At 48.2% G+C, this 26,116-nt stretch overlaps 1 protein-coding gene across 11 annotated transcripts in view; it reads right to left on the minus strand.

The window, feature by feature from the left end:
• plekha6 (pleckstrin homology domain containing, family A member 6) overlaps positions 1-26,116 on the minus strand; it is a 104,677-nt gene that overhangs the window by 23,417 nt on the left and 55,144 nt on the right. For 8 of the 11 annotated variants that reach the window (XM_064306240.1, XM_064306237.1, XM_064306239.1 and 5 more), the window contains 6 exons: positions 24,285-24,368; positions 20,690-20,816; positions 19,711-19,815; positions 18,628-18,700; positions 10,620-10,720; positions 512-687 (listed from right to left, as the gene is read on the minus strand). In XM_064306240.1, coding sequence (XP_064162310.1) covers positions 512-687; positions 10,620-10,720; positions 18,628-18,700; positions 19,711-19,815; positions 20,690-20,800 — 566 coding nt within the window. In that variant the 5' untranslated portion in view covers positions 20,801-20,816; positions 24,285-24,368. Of the gene's footprint in view, positions 1-511; positions 688-2,341; positions 4,491-10,619; positions 10,721-18,627; positions 18,701-19,201; positions 19,355-19,710; positions 19,816-20,689; positions 20,817-24,284; positions 24,369-26,116 lie in introns of those variants that run through there. The other 3 variants (XM_064306241.1, XM_064306242.1, XM_064306243.1) reach the window with 3 other exon arrangements.

Here is a 26,116-nt window from a genome sequence, read left to right on the forward strand (position 1 = left end):
CTCACCAACTCACGCATGGAAGCCCGGCCTCGGGGATGAATTGTAAATAGGGTTGAGGGTATTCTCTTGCATAACTGTATTTGTAACACAAATTAACTGCTATTGTATTCATAAACTACCAGACAGGAAAATTACACACGTGTGGATACGGTTTCACACACGTGCATACACACACACACACACACACACACACACACACACACAGACCTTGCACACACTGCACTCACACACACACACACACACAGATCTCACACCGCACGCACACACACACACACACACACACACAGACCTCGCACACACTGCACTCACACACACACAGATCTCACACACACACACACACACACACACACACACACAGATCTCACACCACACACACACACACACACAGATCTCACACCGCACACACACACACACACACACAGATCTCAGACCGCATACACACACTCACACACACACAGGCCTCACACACACACACACACTCACACACACACACACACACACACACACACACCTCTGCGCAGGTGGGGCGATGACGCGTGCCGCCTCGCTCATGACCTTCACCCAGTCCTCCTGCTCCTGCGGGCTCTCCGCGCTGAAGTAGTACGTCCGTATCCCAGCGTGCTCTGCCTGCAGACACAAGGCCCCGCTCCCGTTACCGTCTGCCTCCTCTTCCTCGCCCGAGGAGGCCTGCGGAAAGGAGAAGGCACGGTCAGCCGGGCCTGCGCTCTTCGTCGCGCTCGCGCTCTTCCTCGCGAGGTAGAGGAAGGGCCTCGCGGTGGATTAGGACAGCCGAGGAACTCGACCGGAACGTTCTGGAAAAACGTCACGTCACAAACGGGCACGTGCAGGAGGAATTTCAATTAAACATCCAGCCAATGGGTCTCTTTCTACAGTTATTAATTCCCATTAAAAACAACAACAAAAAAAAACACCATTACAATGTACTGTTAGTAATGTCATAACATCAACACAAAAAACGTGCATTCTCCTCACAACGGACTTGTTGCCTGACTTAATTATCCATGCCATGATGAACAAACAAAATTTTCTGGCGATGATGAAAAAAAAAAAAAACGATGCCTTTCCGACAAATTATGAAACGAAACGCAGGCTCACGAGAAGGCAACTGGTACAGCGTTAGTGGTGTTAGCATGAGGGGCTGGGTGAAAACAATGTCCACAAAACAATTCAAGATAAACGAAGCAAAAGCTATCCTCCACTTCATCTGAGCTTTCCAGTCCAGCGCACAACATCGCTTGGACTTGTTTGAAATGTTCAGCGCGATCGATTTTAATGCTCCGGATGATAAACAATGTATAGCTGTTGCCTGGTAACGGCCCGTGAAATGACAGGCTAATTATACACATAAACAGGTACCGGGGGGGGGGTTGAGTGGCTTTAAGCGACACCGCTGGGTGCTGGTTGCCCCCCACCCCCCCGTCTCTGGTGGAAACCATGGCCACACTGTCCCGAGAAAGGGTGGGCGTGATTGGTTAAACAGCGACTCTCGAAGGACACGCAGCGTCAGTGGAGGATACCTAACGCTTGAGCACAAAGAGGTTCCGGAGTTCTCCGGGTTCTCCTGTAGAGAGGTTCCGGAGTTCTCCGGGTTCTCCTGCAGAGAGGTTCCGTTGAGCGCTCCGGGTTCCACTACTCATCACACACAGGCATGCCGGGTTAGATTCACTGAGGTTCCACACAGCGTGAGCCAGAGAACCGAGTCTCGCCGTGACACTCGGACCTGGGTGTTAAATTTCATCTCCAGGGTCCAGACGAGACTACAGACAAGACCACAGACTACAGACCAGACTACAGGGCACTTGGAGACGAGATTCACAGATTTGTGATGTCACACAAGCCCAGTTTCTTTTCTTTTTTTCCCACTATAGAACAAAAACAGACAGATCTGCACCATCGAAAACAAGATGTTACAAAAGGATCAATGGTGAGCCCTGTTAAAACGATAATGCATAATGGATATGAAAATGCGTGAAACCCCGATAGAAGTTTTCACTGTATTTCCACGACTGAAGTGGCAATTTTCAAATTATTTTCTATATTGCTATGCTTATTACCACTGACTCAAAATTCCAATGTGGAAAATAATATATTTTATTAATAATTTTTGTATTATTTATCATACACAGTAAGAAAATGAGCAATTAATGCGATATATACGAAAAGCAACATGGTGAGCTATCTGCCCTATTTTATTGGTGCATTGCATGCTGACAGGGTTCTATAAGAGCATGGCTCATTACTGGGGTAAAAGACAGTGAATCCAACCTCTTCTGACGGGGAACGTGCAGCTGGAAAATGAGGAGGAGATGATGTACACTACCTACAGTAAGGGAGCTCATCTGGAGACTCAAACAGGCACAATGAAGGACAGCTGCAGGGGTCCTCAGGCCACAGGAGTCAACAGGAAAGAAGAAAAGGCTTAGTGAAGGGCAAAAGGTCACAGGTCAAACTGAAGGTCGTCAAACAGGGAGGCTGAGGGCCAAAGGGTTGGTGATGTCACAATGGATGTTATGTCATGTGCCGTTCACGATGTGGAAAGAGTGGGTTAAAAACACCGGACAGTTCATTGGTTAAAATTTTAATGATCTGTAAGAAAGAAGGCGTAAAAAAAAAAAAACAAACAAAAAAAAACACTGATTTCAATTAAGCTCTCATTTGACAAATATTTTGATACACTTTACCAAAACAATTCAGTAAGTCCATTTGAAGAAGGAAGCAAAACAATGCATGTGTTATGAACAAGTGATCCTCAAGAACGAGAAAGCATTTTTAGATTAATATCTAGTTCCAGCTTGGTCCACATGAGGGCGATAACACTATGCATGTTTTTGTGACGCTTTCATATAGGCTAGTACTATTGATGAAAAGAGAACAAAAAAAAAAGATCAACAATATCATTTTGGGAAAATAAATAACCACCAGTACGTATGACAGCCAAACACTGTACAATAAATACTTAATATAAAGATGATGTTAACAAATAATAGCACATAGTTGAGGTTTCAACTACCACTGGATTCCCACAATACAGTATTCTACAAATTAGCCAAATGAAGGGGATCAATAACATCCCTTCTGAAAACTTCAGCGCATAAGTTCCTTGAACATGTCTGTTCTGAATACCAAGTGCACGCAATTTAAACCTATGAAGGTGTCATTTCATTGGAGTAGAGATAGCAGTACAGTAATCGCACAAAAACAAGTAAAACCATAAAGATAATATTTCTAATGATTAACCATTACAGAAGCTGGTACTGCCCAGATTTACTTCCTTTAGAAAAGCTAACAGGCACACAGAGTGTGCACACACGCGGATATGAATCTTGCCACCGTTTGCCATTTTGCTACGGCAAGAAGTGCACGTGCAGGCAGCGACTTCATTCTGTTAAACAAATAATAGAGCGTTCACTGAAGCCTTGCCAAGCCCGTGCACCGAATTACGCGCAGCAGCTACGGTGGGCTGAATGACAAATTAAGCTCATTAACGGGGCTAATTTGATCACAATTAGCAGACAAGATGATAGCCAAGAGGTATTGTTTTTTTTGTAATTGTTTTTTTTTAAACATTTTTGTTTTTAATGAAGTAAAAGAAATAATAATTTAAAAACCATAGCTTCCGTCAGACAGCCTGTGAAAGCGCCTTCGGAGCAGATTAAACTGCGGTGACATCTCCCCCCCGGGGTTACCGAGTTTGGCAGGTATCTGACAGGGTGTGTCTACTGCTGTAGGCACAGACTGGGGGAAATGCAAAATTAATCCGCGGTGATAAACCCGTCAGTCCATCAGCTCTGCGTGTAAATACCCATGAATCGTGCGACCGAATTGCTGGTGCAGCTTCTCAGAATGCGTGTTTCACACGGCAAAATGTTTCCACAAAATTACAGTCGCCTGTGAGCTAATCTCAAAGCAACACGCGTGTCTGGAGCACTGACGCCAGCTAATAAATAAGATTTTCCCTATCAAGAAACCGGCTAAACCTGGTACGGTTAATGCACTTTCCGGTTTTAATGTGTCGGCAGAGATACCTGTCATATACTGCAAGTCACTGTTTCTCCAACTGTCTCATAGAGGAAGGACTGGAAGTAGCTTAGACCTTTAAAGCGTCACAAATATGCAATTAGAATGTGGTTAACTGAACATTCTAATGCTGGTAACTGAAAGCAGAGTTAAACTGAAACTGAAGAGTTCTAGAACACTGACTCAGAATTCTGAAAAAACAAACCCTACACTTCAAAGGGTTGAGTTACAGGAACTAAGAGGCAGCCAAGTGCTATCCACTTTACACTCCCTGCTTAGCGTCTCTATTTATTTTACAATCCGTCTCATTGTGCTGACGTTTCCCCCGGAGACTCGTCAGCTGCGTGGAGATATTCATAGCCATGTACAGTCTAAAGGCCTGACAGATCTCCTTAGATCTGAACGGGCCCAGCTTCTGACAGATCCAAGGGCTGATAATTCAAAGAAGCATTCCCCCCCCCCATCCTCCCCCCCGCATCCCTGCTTCAAGAGAATCTCCTCCAAGGACGTGGGACGTGTCCCTCCTCCCCGCCTGAGAGGGGCATCGGTCCAGACACACCGTTTGATAAGCAGTTGCCCCCCCCCTTATCCCATTATCATGGCAGCTTCCCCGTGCCCCCCTCCGACGGGAGGCCAGGTCCCATCCCTGTCAGCCTGGATTGTCTTTAGAAACCTCCCGGGGGACCCTCTCTGCAGAGAGAGGAGTGGGACCGGCGACAGAAAAGAAGGAAGTCTTTCCTCTCTTCTATTTATAGGCTCTGTGGCTTAATTTTAGCCTAAACGAGAGGAGCGTTCATCACTGAGCCTCGTGAACAGGGTGCCTCCGACGTGTGTGTGTGCGTGTGTGCGTGTGTGTGTGTGCGAGCACTCGGCTGTGCGAGCGCATTGTCTTTCTGAGGCATCACATCGTGATGTCATCATTACCCATCTCCCCCTCAGGCGCCCCTGAGGGCCAATCAGGGGCCAGTCAGGGCCTATCCGCTCGGGTTCCGGTCGCCGGGGAGCGTTTCGTTGGCGACGCGCTGAAGCGGGATCTCAAACTAAAAAATCCTGGAGGGCCGCCATCACTGCTGGCTTTTCCACGTTGCTCCCGTACTAAATTTGGTTAATTTTGATCAGCCAAAAACAGCTCACCTTGTTCCCACGTTCAAAACTGCCTGCAGATTGAAAGGAATTCACATAAAACCAGCAGAGACTGCGCCGCCGCCCCCCCTCCCCCTTCCCTCCAGGACTGGGGTTTGAGACCCCCGCATCAAAGGTTAACAGGTAAAACCCAATGTGCGCACGCCTCGAGCACATACAAGCAGTAACCTGTGACCTGCAAAGGTGTGTCGCTTACAGAAGCAAAAACCTCAAAGGTATTCACTTAAAATGTAGATTCTAATGACCTGATAAAGCAGGTGAAACAGGTGAAACGTTTTCACCCTTTGTTCACCGACTAGAATTTGTTTTTCTTTGTTTATGATAAAACGGCTATTATAGCACATACTATGCAAGCTTGACAGTGTTCTCAATAGCCACGACTGAGGTTAGGTCAAGGGGAATGGAGAAAAGCTGGTTTTGCTAAACTCAAACTAAACAAATTCAAGATAAAGAAGAAAGGCTTTTTGTTGTTCTTGTAGTCTGGGACGACGGCAGATAGTGTGATATGAAACAGTGACAGTGTAATTATTGGGATTACAGCAGGCTGGTGCTGTTTGTTGTTCCTGATGCAACAGGGATGCATATGCAGGCCAGCTGTAATAGGAGCTGGATTAAGAGGCTATCTGTCGGTTATCTGTCGCTAAGTGCCGTGTGGGTGGGGATGAGTTTCGCTGGTTCCCGTGGGACCAACAACAAGCCGTGTCCGAAACTGCCTCACAGACACACACGCACACACACAGACATGCACACGCGCACACACACGCATGCACACACATGCAAGCACGCACACACACACACACACACACACCCACGTAAGTACGCACACACACGCACACGCACACACACACATGCACACGCGCACACACACGCATGCACACACGCACACACATGCAAGCACACACACACACACGCACACACACCCACGTACGTACGCACACACATGCAAGCACACACACAGGCACACACACACACACACTTTTAAGCTTTTTATTTATTTGTTTTAAGAGACATTGACCTCGTAAGGGACAGGGGGTGTAGAGACCAGTGTGTGCACATCTGTCCGTGTACCTGCTTGCACGGCATGCTGGGTAAACAGCACACGCAGCTGATAAGGGCAGGCAGTGTAGCCCACGGAAACAGACTCCGGGAACCCTGGGAACGCGGCCTGCCTGCCCCGGAACGCTGCGGGACCTGGCCCACGGCCGGACACAGGAATGTGTGAGAGAGAAAAAGGAGGAGGCACTGGCGAGCTTCTCTTGACACCCTCTCCGGACCGAACGTGGAATCCGTGCAACACCACACTACCTTACAGGCATTTAGCAGACGTGCTTATCCAGAGAGACTAACACAACTTTTTACATTGTATCCATTCATACAGTTGGATATATATACTGAAGCAGTGCAGGTTAAGCACCTTGCTCAAGGGTACAATAACAGTGTTCTACTCAGGATTCGAACCCGTGACCTTTAGGTTACAAGACAAGATCCTTACCCACTATGCTACACTGCTGCCCTGCCGGGTGGACGAAGGACCAGCTCACAGCTGACAACAGAACGTCAGCAGCTTGTATTTCACCGCAGAAAAATATGTGCAGCAGTGACTAAAGCGGTCCTCTCTGCCAGCTGCAGCTGGGCTTGTGCTGGCACGGACACAGACAGACGGCAGCATACGCTGGAGCACATTCCCCCCCTGGCCGGAGACTGGAAAACACTTTTCACAGGTGTGTGTGTGTGTTTTTTATTTATTGTTATTTTGAACACACGCCACTCCAAAAAGCCTGTGTTGGGAGGTGGGGCCCGTTGAAGGGGCGGGGGGGGGGGGGGGGCGGGACGGGGGGGTGTGGGGTCTAAGTACATATACACGCGGATGCGCTAGCATACTGGTTACATAACATCGCTCATCAATATTCAAGTTTACTGACTGGACTGCCATGCAAATATTAATGCATGACTGAAGTCGCTCCACAGCATGCGTGGGCACCCACCCCCTCACCCCCCTCCCCACCCCCCGCCCCCAGGGCCTGCAGCATACGCACGCATCCCAGAGGGCTGCGCAGACACGAGGCAGCAGCATCGCCCCCAGCACTGCGCAGACCGCAAGGTGCCGCGCAGGCCGACAGCACTGCGCACACTCCACAGAGCACAGCAACCCAGCGCAGGGAGAACTGACCCAGCGCTAGGAGAACTGACCCAGCCCTATGAGAACTGACTCAGTCTTGTGAGAACTGACCCAGCTCTGGGAGAACTGACCCAGCACTGGGAGAACTGACCCAGCGCTGTGAGAACTGACCCAGCCCTATGAGAATTGATCCAGTCTTGTGAGAACTGACCCAGCACTGTGCGAACTGACCCAGCCCTATGTGAACTGACTCAGCCATGTGAGAACTGACTCAGCTCTGTGAAAACTGATCCAGCACTCTGAGAACTGAACAGAGCCAGTGCACTGGGAGTACCCAGCATGCATTTCTCATAACGAGCAGGCCTTTCTTAATAATACAATCTACAGGAAATATCCTGAAAGACCAATGATGCAGGACCTTAATCAAAAATGCAAACGCAGTGGGATGCTGCAAGCTCTTGGTTGAACTTCACTCAGTTTCACTCATGAATATACAGAACTGATCTTTGACTTGAATCTAACAGAAACAACAATACGAGAGCAAAGAAGAAAACAACAAAAAATAAATAAATAAAAAGAATTATTCAGGCTGAAATCCCAGGAAACAAGCCAACATAACAACAGCCTCATTCATTCATGTTTTCACATCCAGAATGTTTCATACAGTAAAGCCTGGCCGGCTTCATAGCAACAGAATAACATTAGGAAACCAGGAAGAACATCAATAACACACGCGTCAGACATGAAGGCTCATCTACAGATCAGTGCTGCCATATTTGGATTAAAAAGACATGTGGAAATAATGGCATAACAGCATTGCGGGTTACGCTCAATAGCCACACAAAAGAAGTAATTGTTAATTAACCCAGCCGGATGATCCTGGTGATGATTTTTACATCCGCGCAATCCCACGCAATCACACCCAAACGTTGTTATTGCGGGACAGTTCACAGCCTGCGTGGAAGAGGCGAGTTTAATGTGCACGGTCATCTTCGAACCACGCAGGGGCTCGTTAAACAAGCGATGTGTGGGGTCTGCGTTCGGTGTTCGATGCTAGCACTCGAGCAGAGAGCAAGCAGGCGGGTTTCGAGTTTTCCACGAGCCCCGTTCCCCACGTATCGCTCGGAACATTTCGGCGCGGGACAGACGCCGCCGTGATGTTCGGACGGAGCCGTCTCCAGGCACTCTTCCCCCGTAAATCATCCACACTACTACTCTTTTTTTTATTAAAGCCCCGTGCGGCTTGCAGTTCAGAGTGTACTTTAAATTTAATGCACACTTTGAAAAACACAGTAAAACACCAGAGGCCATGAACTATTATCATCACCAGTGCCGCCGGGCTGGGTTCATTGGCAAGACTGCTACTTCTTTTTCTGTTGGTTATTAACTACACTGCAATACTGTTATATCATCATATCCACAACTATTTTTTAAAATCCAAAAACAGCATCACAAAACTACAGATGAGATGTCATGTCTGACAGGTCATTGATGCAAAAAAAGTAACTTCATATTCCCATGTTTACTAATTTACTAATTTACTAATGCATAGGGCATCTATTCTTTATTCTGTTCTTTATTCTAAGCACACTGGCTCACTTCAATGCGACTGAAGCAGTTGCGCTGTTCCCAGAACCGCCACACGCTCACGTTATCCCTAAGGATAGAGCCAAAGCGAGTTGTGCGAGGGAGACGGTCATCGCAAGTTCCTAATCCGTGATCGCTGAGGTAGGGGATCACTGCAGCTTGGCACTAAGCGCGGTTTTCCGAATGTAATCGCATTTACAATTAGGATTTGATAAGCAGCGAATCTGATCAGGAAATCCCAAAGTGTCTTTGTGACAGTTCTCTGTATAAAAAGCGTGACACAAAATAAAAGGATCAAATCAATTTAAGTCAATATTTGAAAAATTAACCACATGGAAATTATTTACAGAGATGCGAGATGCAGCAAACCACTTGATACATTAGCATTCCATTAGCATTTGATCAAAGCTGTGTCTTTCAGAACAATCCCTTTAACCCTTAAAGGTCAAAGTTTAAGATCATGAAGATATTCTTAACTGAACATTCCAATGGTGATGTAACAGTCACTACTGGTAACTGAAAGCAATTGAGTTCTAGAACACTTTGAATGAACCCTACAAACACTTTTGAATTTTGAATAAACATTCCAAAAAACCTCCTCTTCAAAGGGTTGAGAGTCATCAGCTCCAAAAAAAAAAAAAAAAGAAACAACAAAGGTATTTTTTTTTTCTGTCCATGCTCTAACAGCTCAGTGAGTCACCCACGCCACTTAAAGGCCACTGCCACTTAGCAGTTGTTGCAAACATACCGCATTTTAAAAAGGGAGGCACCAGCTTGTGCCGGATTTTCAGACTCGAGCGAGAAAACGCTCCTCTGTTAGCGAGCGGTGAGAAAATTAGCGTTTCGAAACGGCGTCCCCGCCCCTGCGGGGCTCCTGCGCGTTCGGCCGCGGGGCGGCTCGAAACCGGCAGGAGTCAAGAGGTGGTTTGGCTGGAACTTTCAGAAACCTGTGGAGACCTGACAGAGATTCCCGTCCCCGCCCTCCACCCCCGGGGACAACAGAACGGAGACGAGAGATAATGCTTCCTTTCGCTACGGCGAACAATGCCCCCTCTCCGCCGTCTGCGAACCGGAACTCGCCGTGGGGACCGACGCCTTACGCAATATTCCACGAATAACTCCCAGAGTCAGTGGAGATTGCTCCCCATTGCGAGACATGCTCACTGAAGCGCAACTTCATCCAACCGCTACGCACAGTATTGACATGATAACAGCAATTCCAGGAATTCAATGTATTCAATCAGTTCACATATCACACACACACAACACTAGAGAAAAATAAAATTGTAGAATTTGACCAGGATATGAACAAGGAACTGCTCTTGCTCTTGCTAGGAAAATAAAAACAGGAATACATCAGCAGTTATATTTTAAAACCCCCTAACGTTTTGTATTATTACTATTACAGGTGAGTGGCTTCTCTCTCTCTCTCTCTCTCTCTCTCTCTCTGAACTGCCGTTCTCTCCTGGTAGCTCTCCGTTCTGCGCGCAAGCGGAGCTGCGAAGTTGAGTGTTTTTTGCACGCGGGTACGGTGAGAGCGAGCACTGCGGTCAGAGAGCCCGCCAGCGTCCTTCTCCCCCTTAATAATCTGGGCACAGAGGCTGCGCTGACTGACGTAGCGCTGCCGGTCTCATCAGCGGTCCGGCGCTGTCCGAAGCGCACCTTAGAAACACCCCCCCATAATGCCCCCCCCCAACCCCCCCGCCCTCGGCGGCCCCCCAAAGTCACTGACCTTAAAGGCGTGCTTGCGGCTGACGCTGTCGGACGGCTGCGCCGCGGCGATCCGAAAACTGAGGAGAGGAAGGCTGCCTAGCACCGTGTCCTCCTTCTCATCTGGCCGCCGGCGGGAGGAGAGAAACAAACAAAAAACAAAAAAAAAGAAGGAAAAAAAAGAAAAAAAATCCGGAATCAAAATTCACACCAAGGAATCACACAGAGAAGGCAGGCAGGCAGGCAGGCAGGCGGGCGGGGTGGGTGTGGGGGGAAGTCATTAGGTTCCAAACCCTATAAACAAAAAAGAAAAACACTGCAGTCCCCCATTCCAGATCCTCTTTGAACAGCCAGCTCTCCTCTCTCGCCTACGGTGAGACCGTAGAGTAACAGTGACAGGGCAAACTCAGGGTAACTGGCTGCCGGATCCTGACGCAGATATCCATTTTGTGTCGTCCCCAGTCCGGTGTAAAAACCAACAAAAGAGTCCGCGAACAAAGCCGCACGGATAAGTGCCAGGACGCCGTCGGTGTGAAAACCGCTCTGGGTAATTAAATAATGAATCGCATCATGAAAATTTCATGTAGACCGTGGCTGACGGAGAGATCCAACGTGCCACACAGCTCCTCTGAGTGTGTCTGAGCTGTAGGGCTGTGAAAATACTGGAGTATCTCTCTCTCTCTCTCTCTCTCTCTCTCTCTCTCTCTCGCTCTCTCTACTCTCTCTCTAGCTCTCTGGCTCTCTCTCTCTTCTGGCTTTCTGCCTATCTCTCTCACTGGCTCTCTCTCTCTCTCTCATTCAGTGACTCTCTCAGTGTGGAGCTCTGTTTGTATGTGTGTGCGCGTGCATGTGTGTTTGTGTGTGTGTGTGTGTGTTGAGAGCACAGGGCCTGAGAGGGAGATGGCTGGTGGAAGCTGTGTTTGTTCACTGCCGGTGTTCTGAGAGCAGATAGCGATCTGCCCTCCTGACTCACTGTTGTTGGAATCTGGGGTCCTGGCCCCAGGCCAGGAGTACCTGTCCACCAATGGGACGCCGCGGGCTCTGTCACAGGTGCATGTAAACACACACACACACACACACACGCACACATATACATATACACACACATACACACACGTGCACACGCACGCACACGCACACGCACACGCACACACAAACACACACACACGCACGCAAGCCCACCACACACACACGCACACACGCACACGGACACACACACACACACGCACACAACACAACCAACACCACACGCACACGCACACTTACTATACACACATACACACTGTCGACGAACGCAACGCCACCCATGCACACGCACACATACACCAACACACACACACACACCACCACTAGCACACACGCACGCACGCACACCCCAGCAACAACGCACACACACACACACACATCACACGCACACACGCACAGCACCACCACCAACCACACACATCTTTCTCGGAGGTTATGACTGGTAGTCCTTGGCCGGTCAGACCTAGCAAGCCACAACACAAACACTAACGCATCCTTTTGGCGTGACGAATAGCCTCAGACATGGCGCACATTTGTTTGGTCTGGGAAAGGTCTGATAACTGTTAACGGCAAACGGATTTCAAATCTGATCACAGAGGTATCAGCAACTGGCAACAAAACTGGTCACGCCCCAAAAAAAACCCAAAAAAAAACAAAACAAGGAAATAAAAAATCAAGGAAAGAAGGCAGGGCCCCAGCAGAGATCTCCAAACATTATCTCAGATTAAAGGCTTTCCCTTCGAATGCGAGGCTGTCTCGGGCACGTGGCCCTGACACCTGTTTTTGTAAAAAATTTCATCATTACGCTCGAGCACATGGGGCATAAATCACCAAAGCAACCCGGGTGAAGGACGCTTCTTTTCTTCTTCTTCTTCTTTTTTTTTTTTTTTTAACGACGACCTGCTAAGGTAGTCACGGTTCTTTCAGGTCAACGAAAGGTCACAACGTGTGCGTTTCGAGCGGAGGGAAGAAAGAAAGAAAAAAGAAAAACATCGTTAGCCAGAAGCTAACCCACGCTCAGGCAGATTCATGCGTTTTTTTTTTTTTGTGTTTTTTTTTTGTTTTGTTTTGTTTCTTTTTTGCGCGCAAACACATCACGCTGCCACGGGGTAGGGTGAGGCGGGACCGGACAATGCGCGATAAATTTCACCCAAACCTACGCAGGAAGGCTTCCTTTCCTGGCTCCCACAAAGGCAGCACGGGCCTCAAATTCCAGCGAAACCGAGACTATAATTGCCGGCCGCTTCAGCTGTCACGTACCCGTAGCCGAGAGTGACTTCTCACTTCCTGTATCGACACCGCCGGCAAAAAAAAAAAAAAACGTGGCGGAAAAACAAAAACAGCGCATTCCCGCCTCTTCCCGCCATTTCTGCCCCGTTGGCATGGCGAGCGAAGCGTCGAGTTCCTTCCGTCACACATTCCCAAACTCCGTGCCGCAGCCCAGCTGGAGACTCGGATAAGCAACATTCCCGTGACTGTGAAAGAGATGATGACTGTGTTCCCTTATTCGGATCAGGGCCAGTCACTGCATATGACATTATTATTATTATTATTTTTTAATTATACTGTTAACCAGTGGGTGGGAGTTTGTAGATGAGAGAGAGGAACAGTACCATTTCTGGGTTATTTTTTTTTTTTTTTTTTGTATTATTTTGGTTTTGGGAGACATAATGTCACTGTACCAGCTGTTTTGGAATCAACTGAAGTTTATTTTCCTGCTTTAAACCACAGACTCGACGGTGCCCTAACATTACCTGTCATTGTAAGGCCACGGGGTTGTCAGAAACTGTTGTGAGTGGAAAACAGGAAACCAAAGGTGAAAAATAATATGAAGGAGAAATCCAGAAAGGGAGCTGTCCCTTTAACATCTCAGTGGAGAAGGCATCTGTGCAGCTCAAGCCCTGGAGGCAGGCAGTTCAGTAGTCATCTACATTTACACAGTACTCACAATTCTGCACTCTTTGTCACTGCACCTCACCCTCTCCCTCTCCCTCTCTCTCTCTCTCTGTCACTGCACCTCTCCCTCTCCCTCTCTCTCTCTCTCTCTCTCTGTCACTGCACCTCTCCCTCTCCCTCTCTCTCTCTCTCTCTCTCTCTCTCTCTCTGTCACTGCACCTCTCCCTCTTCCACTCGCTCTCTCTCTCTCTCTTTCACTCACTCTGTCACTATCCCTCTCCCTCACCCTCTCCCACTCATTTCTCTCTCTCTCACTATCCCTCTCCTTCTCCCTCTCTCTCTCTCTCTCTCTCTTGCCTGCACCCTCTATTTGTTCCTCACTGTACTTGTCATTCTCTATTCTCTTCTCTCTTCCTCTCTCTCGCTGTCTGTAATTCTCTCTTACTCTCTCTCTCACTTGCTCTCTCTCTCTCTCGCCTGCACTCTCTATTTGTTACTCACTGTACTTGTCATTCTCTCTTCTCTTCTCTCTTCCTCTCTCTCTCTCTCTACTCTTTCACAGTAAGATAAATAATAGCTACAGTAGACAAGTCATCAAAGGTCACCCCTAAGTCTGTTCAGTGAAAACATTAACATTAATTCAAATTAATTAGCTGAATGTGACATATACTGTAGTCCTATTTAAGATTAACTTGAGGCATTCTGGAGACAGCAAATACAAATCTGCAGGAAAGTATTTATTCGGGTACATACATGATGTACACCCCCCCAAGTCAATGGTCTTCGAAAGACAGGCGTCACATTTACAGTGACATCCATAACAAGTTTTGTGCCTAACATCTGTCAAGTTTATTACCAAGTTTATTTTTTACAGCAGAACATGCTCCTCTGCTCCGTGATAAAATGATCGACACACACACAGCCCTGTTGGGACTCATCCCATTTCAGGCATTTAGCATACATTGTTCTCCAGAGCGACTTACACAGCCTCAGCACTTTCCACACACAGTAGCACGCATTTACAGCTGGATAAACACTGGAGCAGCGCAGGTGAAGTATCCTACCTGGGACTCGAAGCCCATGAGGGTTAAGCTCAGGCCGTTTTCCATTACACAACACTGCCGCCCAACATTCCCCACATTCATCTGCACCATTTGTGCAGCTGGTCACGGTGCTGCAGCACAGTATCCCAAATCCAGCAGCCTCCCCCCCCCCCCCCCCCTTCAGCACCGCGAACACGTGACCGTCGGGTCACGAGTCCAAAGCTGCCCCCTGGGCGCCATGGCGACGAGGGCAAACACGGCGTGTTTACAGTGCGGTGGTGCACGCGCACGGCTCCAAAAACACGCGTGTTCCACGGGACCTGGAGGCGAGGGCTGTTTGCCCCGCTGCCTTCCGCGTTTGAGCACGCCAGCGGGGCTGAAACGGGGGGGGGGCTCGGGTCGAACTGGACTTCCACGTTCCGCACCTATTAGCAGTTACGCGCGCACGTGCGGACAAGGTCAAGGGTCGCGACCGAGCCTCATAAACCAGCCCGGGCCCCAAACCAAAATGGCCGACGCCGCCTCGCAGAGAACCACGGGGGGGGGGGCGTACCGCACGGGACTGGGTCTCGGGACGACACCACCCCCTGAAGGGGTCAGATTTCCTCCCCGTGTGCCGAAGTTTGGTTCACTCTGGGGTGGTTAAGGGTTCCTCGGGAGATCGTTTGACAGGGGTCAGTAGCGGCTGGAAAACAGAGCGCACTATGCAGAGGATCTCTGGGGTTTACGGGTTTAGCGGGATTAGCCGTGACTGACGTTCCTCTCCCTGGGTCCAGTCTCTGCTCCTCTAAGTCTCTGCCTGTCCCCACCAAAATGGACGACTCGTCGAAAGGAACAACCTTGACCTCTCTTCGGGAGACTAAAAATAACTAGCGTGACAACAAAAACAGCCACTTGCAGGTGTTGCTCAATCCGTGCTTACTGTGCAAACAACAAGAATGTTTGACCTGGACTACTTTTTTATGCAATATCCATCTGCCAAAAACTTTTAAATTGAGCTAGCTAGTTCAATTAGGACGGAGGTTCAAATTCTTCAGACAAATTGTTAATTTCCTCAGTACGTCACACACAATTTTGACCAATATCAAACAGCAATTCTGTCCTGAGTTTATCCTGTTTACCTTAGTGTACCTCGTTTGTACTGAGTGTTCCCTGTTTGTCCTGAGTGGAGTGTACCCTGTTTGTCCTGAGTGTACCCCTGTTTGCTTTGAAGAAAAACACGGCTCCATTCTAAAATCCCTGCACAGTTTCCATGTTTCTCCCGGCTGCATAGAACATGTCAGATTCACTTAGCTCCACAGAGCCCACTTTCATTTTCACCCAGTAATACTATTTCCACGACAATACAGCAATTAAAATGGCTGCTTGTTTTCCCTATTGGACCCAATTATGGTCCTGTTTGTCTTGCAATACCTTGCTTGCTGCCGTTTTGTCAATACCTCTTAAATGAGCAATATAAAAAAATCTGTATTTGTTTTGGAGCATGGATTTCATCCTTGAGTGGTTTTAATCATCTGAATCGTGAAATCGAATCTTTACTGGTGACTTTCTTGTAACCACGTGAAATAATCTGAGGGGGAAAGCTGTTTTTTTATTATTATTTTAAATCCAGTTTTCAAACTTTGAGTGTTAAAAATAATACTTGCCATCATCATCATCATCATCATCATCATCATCATCATCATCATCATCATCACCATCACCCTCATCACCACCGCTTCTCTTCTCTTTCGGTACTATGTAGATTGTGACCATCATACAGCCACATTAAAACGGTCCAAAACGAGTGTAGAAGTGGATTAGTTAGTGGCGCCTCTCTGACTGAAAACACGGCTTCTAAAAACTCCAACTCAAGCTGCAGCCGAAGTGCAGCAGACGCGCATAACCACCCTCGAACAGCCACTGCTTCCCAAAGAGCTCTGGCAGGCGGGAGAATATAGGGCACTCTGGAGTACTGCAGTGCCTGCTGGTGATCACACAGTATACTGAAGGGGGGGGGGGGGGGTTGGTCCCATCCCTGTTTTTAGCTTACAAGCCTTCCAGATTCAGTGTTGCTGTGAAGCTGTTACAACGTACTCGGTCACTGGGAAGCCTGCGTTTTGTATGTATACAATATTTTTTTTTTTTTTTCAGTCGGTAAGCCAGGTGAAACTCAATCCCTCGGACTGCCCGGGCTTCCTGGCATCTACGGCCACCAGCCACACGCGTGTTACACGCGTGCCACAGCGCATGCTCCCAGCACCAGCGCCGCGGCCCTGCCCCGCCGGCCTGGAGCTCTTCCCCTCACCGGCAGGAGAGAGCGGCGGGAGAGACCCTCCCCCCGCTCGTGGAGCAGGCACTTCACCTGTCTCCCGTATAATAACGCGCACGGCAAATTACGCAAAAAACTACCCATCGATTTCTATTCGCGGCTCTCTCTCTCCGTTCTTCACCGCCCGTTGAAAGAGAAGGCCGCTTTTGAAGCCCCCTGCACCGCCGTCATCACACAGGACCTGTCTGCACCACGCACCATGGTGACTCGTCTGTTTGCTTTTTTTTTTTTTTCCCGCACGGCCGGGTTTCAGGAACACCGCTTCCAGGATACGATTGCCCGTTGCCGTGAGACGTAAGCATGTTAAACCCCTGCGTTCGAGGGTAACGCGCAAATAAGCACATCACAGCCTTCAGGAGACTGACGTCTGAGAGAGACACTGGTTTCAACAGGCAATGCGGAAGGGAGGGTGAGAGGAGAGTCCTCCACAATCCCAGAATTCCTCGAACCCAGCTGATACGATCGGTGCAGCTCAACTGCACTCGGAAACGTATCTATGGTATGCAAAGTCATCCATTCAAGTCATCTCAGAGCTGTACGGGACATCAATCGCAGCAGTTTCTTACATTCAGGACGACTTTTGCAAGACAGGAGAAGATTAAGAGCACCGCTGAAACAACATAAGGGCCCCAGTCGCTGGCGCCATGGCGCAGTGTGGTGAAGAGGAGAGGACAATGGCGCCATTTAGGATGAGCGTTTAATTTAAGGCGGGGGACAAAACACTTCACCGGGAGAGAGAGAGAGAGAGAGGGTGAACGGCGGTAACAAATCGTCTGAGGAGGCACCGGGCCGTAGGCGTCTGAAAAGGGACGAGGATTTCAGCGAATGTTACAGGTCATTTGATAGCAGGACAACTCCCCCTGTGGCTAATGCACGACCGCCATGAAGTACAGCTAAATATCATTACATAAAAGACCACAAAATTACGACGGAATAAAATTGATCCTGATCACTCTTTGGGTCGACCAAAGACAAAGGCAGTTATACAGGGGATATTTTTAAACAATAACTTGCTAATAATTTGCAGAGCATATCTGACATTTTTATCTCTCTGTTCTGTTCATCTTTCAGTGATTCTCTGAGGCATAAGTTCTCAAACTACGGGTGCTATTTTTTTTTGGTGTCCTCTTGAACTTATATCAGCACACAGCAGCTCTGACTTGTTCATTTAATTCAGCAATTTGGTCTGCGCACTTAGGAACCAACTTATTTCACCTGTGTGTCTCCAATGCGCTCCAATATAAAGGGTAATCCCTTACATATGCCACATTCAATAAAAATGAAAGCATATTTTCATCTGACTGACTAAAAGTCACGGGACATGATGTCCGTGCATTAGCTATTCTCATATAATATACATTTGTGTAAATCTTTCTTCAGTAGATATTAAAAAAGTGTCTTATAAGGACAATTATGTTTCAGGCAGGGCAGTTGTGGTTCGAGAGAGCACACAGGGGGGTACCCCCAGAGCTGAGTTTGAGAACCCCTGCCCCTGTGGTGCTTCATTAAAGATGCATAGAAAATGGAGCTGACTGTACAAAACAATGAAGTGGTGCAGCAGGATTAATACTAATACTAAAAACATTTTTTTTTTTTTTTTTAAACTTACTGATGCTTCCTTAAGACTGTCAGAACGTCCCCCCCCCCCCCCCCCCCCAGGATTCCCTGCAATCCCCATGCCGATTGCACGCTGAATCTGAATACTGATTACATTACATTACAGGCATTTAGAAGACGCATGCTTGCTTTCGTACCTTTGTAGTAGAAGAGGCATCGGTCGGCGAGAACGAACCAGCGCTTGTTCCACTGCTTCACCCCGCTGCTTGCCTGGAGCGCGGGAGACAAGACGGAATCGCGTCAGAGGGATTCGGCCACAGAGCGGCGCGCAAAAAGACAGCCTACAGCAAAGCGGCGCATACGTAAATCACCCACTGACACTGACAAAGGTCAGATATGTATGTAGCAGCAAGGCGATCCATTAGATATGACTTTTTCTGTGGAAGAGTGCAGAGCTCACCCTCCCTTTGTGTTTTTCTGCTTTAAATTGGCAGGAGGGAGGTGGAAGCAGACAGAGAAGGAATCACAGCACAGAATGAATCACGGAAGGGGTTTGAACACAAACCCTACTGGCGGGGGGGGGGGGGGGGTGGAAACGGCTTGAGAATAAGCTGCCCCCACGGACCGACCGCACCACAGATCTCCCCAAGGTGGACGTTACCTGCAGACCTGCAGCAGGCTTGCCCCACACACCTGAGGTACAGCGTGGGCTTGAGAGGACTGTGTGTGTGGGAAAAGCCTGTCGGTGGTGTTAACGTTAGCATAGCGTACCTGTTTGAACAGCCAGCCCTGCTTTGAAAAGCCTGGTGGTGGTGTTAGCCTTAGCATAGCGTTAGCATAGCGTACCTGTTTGAACAGCCAGCCCTGCTTTGAAAAGCCTGGCGGTGGTGTTAGTGTTAGCATAGCGTAGCGTAGCGTACCTGTTTGAACAGCCAGCCCTGCTTTGAAAAGCCTGGCGGTGGTGTTAGCGTTAGCATAGCGTTAGTGTAGTGTACCTGTTTGAACAGCCAGCCCTGCTTGGAAAAGCCTGGTGGTGGCGTTAGCATTAGCATAGCGTATCGTACCTGTTTGAACAGCCAGCCCTGCTTAGAAAAGCCTGGCGGTGGCGTTAGCATAGCTTAGCGTATCTTACCTGTTTGAACAGCCAGCCCTGCTTGGAAAAGCCTGGCGGTGGTGTTAGCATTAGCATAGCGTAGCATAGCATACCTGTTTGAACAGCCAGCCCTGCTTGGAAAAGCCTGGCGGTGGCGTTATCGTTAGCATAGCGTAGCGTAGCATACCTGTTTGAACAGCCAGCCCTGCTTGGTCACCTCCGCTTTGGGGTTCCGGCGCATGGAGTTGGACCGTTTGCCGAAAGTGGCGGCTTTCTTGGAGTTCCGCGACGTCTAAGGGGGACGAGGAAAATGTTTAAGGTCAAATGACTTCAACTGGAACTACAGGTGCAGGTAGGACTGTATTACTGGAGAGAAAAAAAAACTGTTTCAGTGGAGACTGTTTTTTTTGGGGCGGTAGAGAGCAGTTAACACAGCTGATGAAATGATGGCTGTTAGTGTTACTCATAGCCATGCCCAACAAGAGGAAGACACCAGACATCCTGACATCAGTGGGATCCAGGTTTACAGAATAGTTTAGAGAATGGATTTGAGATTCAGATTCAAGCTTATTTTAAGTACATTCCCCACTCCTACATAATTATATGGTAATTTCCTCAAATTAAGACAACCACGCTAAAAATTAATTATAATTACACAGTTTAAACTTGCCAAGTTAGTCACAATCTCATATGATCTCATTCACAGAGGACCTTTCTGATAATAACACCATCTGACTTGCGGTATATAGAATGTACTCTTCCGATACTGTGTTACGACGGGGGTAAGTTTTTCTAAACTATTTTATCTCGAGCCCCAGCCCCCTCCACTTCAGTGAAAAAAGTTGAAATCTTTATCCAGCAATGCAGAGGCTGTTTAACAAACTAGTGCATGGATGTACACATGCACCAGAAAGTCTGATGCTATGGATACTCTCTGCAAACCAGGTTGAGTTAATCCGTAAAACTAAAACTTTATTTATGAAGTACAAACACATAAACTAAAAGTATTCTCAGAAGGGAAACATTATTTCCATTCTGCTGAGAGGACTCTGGGGTGTCTCCATGGACTCTCTGGGCTCAGGGGATCGCCCGTTTAAAGGAGAGCCCAGATTGCTCCTCCCAGTCTGCAGTAAGGGAATCGGGCTGAGGGCCCGGCTGGTACTGACCCGTCCGTTGGGTCGCTGCTCCGGGGAGGGACCGGTCACCATGGCGATGCTGTTGGAGTTGAGGTCGCTGCCGATGTTGGCGGGGGTCTTCCCGCTGGCCCTGCCGTTCATCTTTATTTCCGGGGTCCTGCGGAGACGCACACAGTCACACACGTCCTGCCGGCGGCGTCGGCCCATACTCACGACCCAGAGATCCCCGCGCGCCTCCCGCTGTAGGCTGTCATACGACCGGCTCCATTTCAGTGTAAAAATAAATAAACAAGGAAGCACAAAATCCACTTCATCAACGCAGACACCGTCTCAGAAAGCGAACAGCGCAGCAGACAAAGAGCATCTTAATGAGAGCGCTTTCTCAGAGGACAGCGTACTGTCGGAGCAGAGCGTACTGTAGGAGGAGAGCGTACTGTAGGAGCAGAGCGCTCTCTCGGACCAGAGCGTACTGTAGGAGCACAGCGCTGTCCTGAAGCAGAGCGCTCTCTCGGAGCGAAGCGGGACACGGTCCCACACGCTCTATTTTCGTACTGCCTGGCAGCGGCGCAAGACCGCACCCCTGAGGGTGAGGTTTATAAAAAGGCTGTGGTTTCACAAAGAATGCTGCTCGAAGCTTGGGCAGGGAGAGATCCAACTGGACCCCAGAACCCAGAGCTGAAAGCCCAGAACCTAGAACCCCATAACCTAGAATTTAGAACCCAGATCTTAGAACCCCGAGTGCAGAACCTAGAACCAAGAAAATTAGGACTTAGAACCCAGAAACCTCAAACTTAGAATTCAGGGCCTAGAAACTGGGACCCAGAGCCCAGTCTAAAATTCAGAACCTAAAACCCAGAGCCTAGAACTTAGAACCCAGATCTTAGAACCCAGAGCCCAGAACCTAGAACCCAGAGCCCAGAGCCACTCCAATCTGGCTCTGCAGTCCCGTTCAATATATCGATCGATCCAGTTCAGCTCTTTTGGCTGCTGCTGCTGGTGGGTATTGATCCCCTGCCCAGCGGGACAAACAAATTTACGAGCGCTCGTCTGCAGCCGGACACTCCCGCTAACGCCGCCCATCTGAAGCGGCTCGTAAATTAGCGCACGAGGCGAGCCGGCGAGCCAATATCAAATTTAATACACAGCGCGTTCAGTTTAATATCTCATCTGCCCGCCCCCACGTCCACAGGCAGATGTGAAACGTGCAAAACGTGCAGACAGATAAATATGCGCGCATCCACACAGCTCTGAATGTGCATTATCAGTGCTCCCCAAGTCCTGCAAGCCTCTGAGGGCTCCCCATTATCTGGGCTCCCCAGTCCTGCAAGCTTCTGAGGGAGGAAGAAGAACACCTCAAAGTTCCACGTCCTTTAATCGCAGTAAATCATAAAGTCATAATATTCCACACACAGCGTGAGGCGAATGTTCTTCCCGGGTAGGACCGCACTTTATTAATGAACCTTAGACCATCGACTCAATATTATTGATTTCACTGAATAAACGGAGTGAGGGAGGAGGGCGGGGCTAAGGTCTGGCAGAGAGAGCGGCTGGACGTCTCCCCCATCAGAGACCCAGCCAGACAAACCCTCCCGTGAAACTACTGCGCCTTCATCTCTCCGAAAAATCCATCAATTTCCACCATCCCATTTCCCCTTTCATCTCCAGATCCGGAACGCCTGTCCTAAAACACATCCCCGAATGTCTTTTTTCCTCTGTGCTATGGGGATGTGATTATATGCCTGCATGTGTCTGTAGGGTGGCATGGGGGGGTCACTGAGGAGGGGGGGGGTGGGTTGGGGTATTAGTGAACGAGATCATTGATCATCACTGAAATAACACCATGCCAGTGGCGGCAGCAGCAAAGACGGGGTCCGGTTGCCAAATGTGCCAGCCATTGATTCCAGTTCTTTGTTCTGGCCGCGGCTCTTTGAAGGGGGCCTATGTGGAACGGACTGGCATGCGGCACTGAGACAGCAGATACACTGCAGAGAGCTGCTCCCGTTATCAGCGAAACAGGAACTGCCCACCTCCCCAAGCCCCTCAAACCCACCCCCCCCACTTTCACTGAGACAGCTGATACGTACACCGCAGAGAGCTGGTGCCATTATTAGCGGAACAGGGACTGCCCACCTCTCCAAGCCCCCCTCCCACCTGCACCCTCCTCTCTCTGAAAGCTGGTATTATCTGCAGCTGTGGAGGAGCCCCTCTAATGGGGGGGGTGACAGTCAGGGGTCGAGGCAGCGTTTGCGTCACCGCGTCACGCGTCTCGAGCGTGCCGTTTCCAATCGATCGTGTCGCTCGGAGATCGCCACAGGCACCGCGCTTCACACCGCCACGCAAATATCGAGAGGGGCGCGCGCGTACCCGCCGGAGAGTCACTCTTCTCCTACAGGCCACCGCGCTCTCGAAACAGACATGTTAATAACCACACGCAACACGCGTCAGGTTTTAACACACCTACACGTGTCGTTAAGGGCAACACATTTTAGCGTGTGTTACTTCCTACACAGTTTGTGTGTAAAAAAAAAAAAAGTGTCCCAGTGTGACACATACATTGTGTATTTGTAACACAAAAAGTAGTAACTTTGACGCAAAACTTGTTGAAAATAACGCAAAAGTAGTAACACAAAAAGTGGGTTTGATATTAACACATACTTTCTGAGAGCGTGTGCTTTTTTGATATACATATACATCATACATTTTATTTACAGTGAGCTCCATAATGTAAAGGGACATTTTTTTTAAATATTTGGTTCTGTACTCCAAAATATTTTTGCAATCAAACAATTAGGTTAACACATAAGGTTAAAGTGCACATTCTCAGCCTTTACTTAAGGATATTTTTATACATTTTGGTTTCACCATGTAGAAATTACAGCACTTTTTATACATAGTCCCTCCATTTCAGGGCACCATAATGTTTGGGAGAAGTGGCGTCACAGGTGTTTCTGCTTCTCCCTCATTCTGGGAGGCAGACGACAAACCAGGGACTGTTACCTGCCTACTTTTCTTTCTTTCTCCCTCCCTCTCTCCCTCTCTCCCTCTCTCTCTGCCTCTCCCTCACTCCCCCCCCCCTCCCTGCAGGTCTCCTTTCTACCTGTGGTCACCATTTGACATCAGATGGGCTCACAGCAGGCACAGCGACACTGGGCATTGCCAACCCCCCCCCCCCCCACCCGCTGTGCAGTCTGAGTCTGACAGGTGCACCACAGAGAGGGGCCCACTGAGGACTGATGGAGGCCATTCACACCCCTTTATGAGCCACAGTGCCACATGGCACAATAATATTTTTAAATGTGTTAAAAAAAATAAAATTAATTGCTGATGTTATTCACCTCGCTTTGCTATTCTCTCCATCCCTATTGGCAACAATGACAAAGGCTATTTTATTATTATTATTATTATTATTATATGCATGCATTATTATGCATGCATTCATTTGATGATATCTATGTTTATTTCAGTGCAATTGAAAGAGACGCAAACATGATCATGTATAGGTGATGTATATGTATAGGTGATGTATATGTATGTATAGGTATATATGATGAGGGCATTATAATATTTTTCAGAAGGAAAATAGGGAAGATGGATAATAATATCATCCAGAAACCGGGGTACTCACTGTGGATGCTTTTGCAGTGTTCTGGTCTCCTCCACGTGAGTCGGGATCAGTGTTTGTCCAGTGGGCCCATTTTGATCATTCTGGCTGCAGAGAGAGGAGAGGAGAGGAGAAGAGAGGAGAAGAGAGGAGGTTGAGGAGGTTGGAAAGGGTGGGAATGTTGAAAAGGAGCCTCACTGATCGCAGGAGGTGATCAGCCCCGAATTCCCTGGCACGCCGCGGGACCACACGGCCCCGCTCCGCTTAATTATTCAACGGGAGCAATTATCAACCAATCACGCATCAGATGGCGTGCGACAGAGCGGAAAGGCTCTGTGATGAGGAGGCGAGACGCCTGATTGGGTAACGCTGGAAACGGCTCTCCTCGGGCACACAAAGATGAAAAGTGCTTTTACCACCCAGAGCATGTCACGGATATAGAGACGATACACGGAACTAGCACCTAGGGCTGAAAAATGGCACAAGCACTAGCCACGCAAATCAATCAATCAATCAATCAATCAATCAATCGATCGATCAAATTTTATTTGCATAGCGTATTTTACAGCAGTTGTCACAATACGCTTTACAGACAACCCTGGCCTAAAACCCCACAGGAGCAAGCCTAAGGCAACAGTGGCAAGGAGAAACTCCCTGTGGCAGATGGGAAGAAACCTTGGAAGGAACCAGGCTCAAGGGGAAATCATCCATTTACGTTGCAGTTGTGAATTATCTATGTCGACTGTGTATGTTTTATATAGGAAATATCAATATGTATCTGAATATTAACCTCAGGGAAAGTGTTTGGTTTGGACATACAAATCACAACATATCACATTGTCTGTTACAGTAAGAGCGCCATGCAAATCTATAGATGCTGGCTTGGTCAACCCAACTAGCTATTTAACATTCAAATAACCTTTTAGCTACCTTTCATTGCTGCTCACTATCAGCAACTGTGCAAGGAATAAAGCAACATTTATCAGATGCAGCAACTTTAACTTGCCTTAAGCACACAGATAAGTGAACGATAACTCGCTTTTTTTAACGTAAACTAGAGTCCTCTTTACGTCCATCCCGGCGATATCGAACACGATGACAGCTGCGGTTCCAGAAGCTGCGCCATATTAACGAAAACAAATGGCTATCGCATCCCACGCTGAAATCAGATAGACAAGTGTTTCAGTGGTGCATGTCAGCAGTACAAAGTTGTTTTGATTACACTTATTGATTTTTTACTGCAACTCTGAAACGAGCAAGCCCTCTTTACTGTGGACAAAGGGGGGAAAAAAATAAAACAATTTTCACCGGCAAACCAATGAGCAGAAAGAATAATAATAATTACGGGTATTTTTAAGTTTTCAAAATTCTAGGTCAGGCGAGTTGAACATACGGTATGTCCACAATGTTGGATGCTCCTCGTACAATTTTCTCCCTGCCTATTTGAAACCTGTTCTCCTGCAACTCAGTAAACGTTTTCTACACACACACACACACGGGCATTCTCCCACTGCAGGCTGAATGTGCACCAAAGGCCCGATCGTTCATTTATCAGATGTTCCTGAAGGGTACTGCATCTCCAGGACAGGCATATAGACAAGCTAGTGTTCAGTGACTGAGAACAGCGTGTCCTTGCTTCATGTGGGGGTAGCGGCATTAGTGGACGGTCTTAACAAAGCAAGGACCCCTTATCGAAATGGAATATAGTGGTTGATGTTTGATGCTGTTCATTGAAGCGATGTTTTTAAAAGCTGACTCAGTTGCACAGAGTCCAAGACAAATTTCTCTACAGGGACAATGAAGTATGTATCTGTCTGTCTGTTTGTCTTATCAATGGAGGAACTCCTTATCAACAC

The sequence above is a fragment of the Anguilla rostrata genome, chromosome 13 (genome assembly GCF_018555375.3).
Source record: "Anguilla rostrata isolate EN2019 chromosome 13, ASM1855537v3, whole genome shotgun sequence".
Lineage (NCBI taxonomy): Eukaryota > Metazoa > Chordata > Actinopteri > Anguilliformes > Anguillidae > Anguilla > Anguilla rostrata.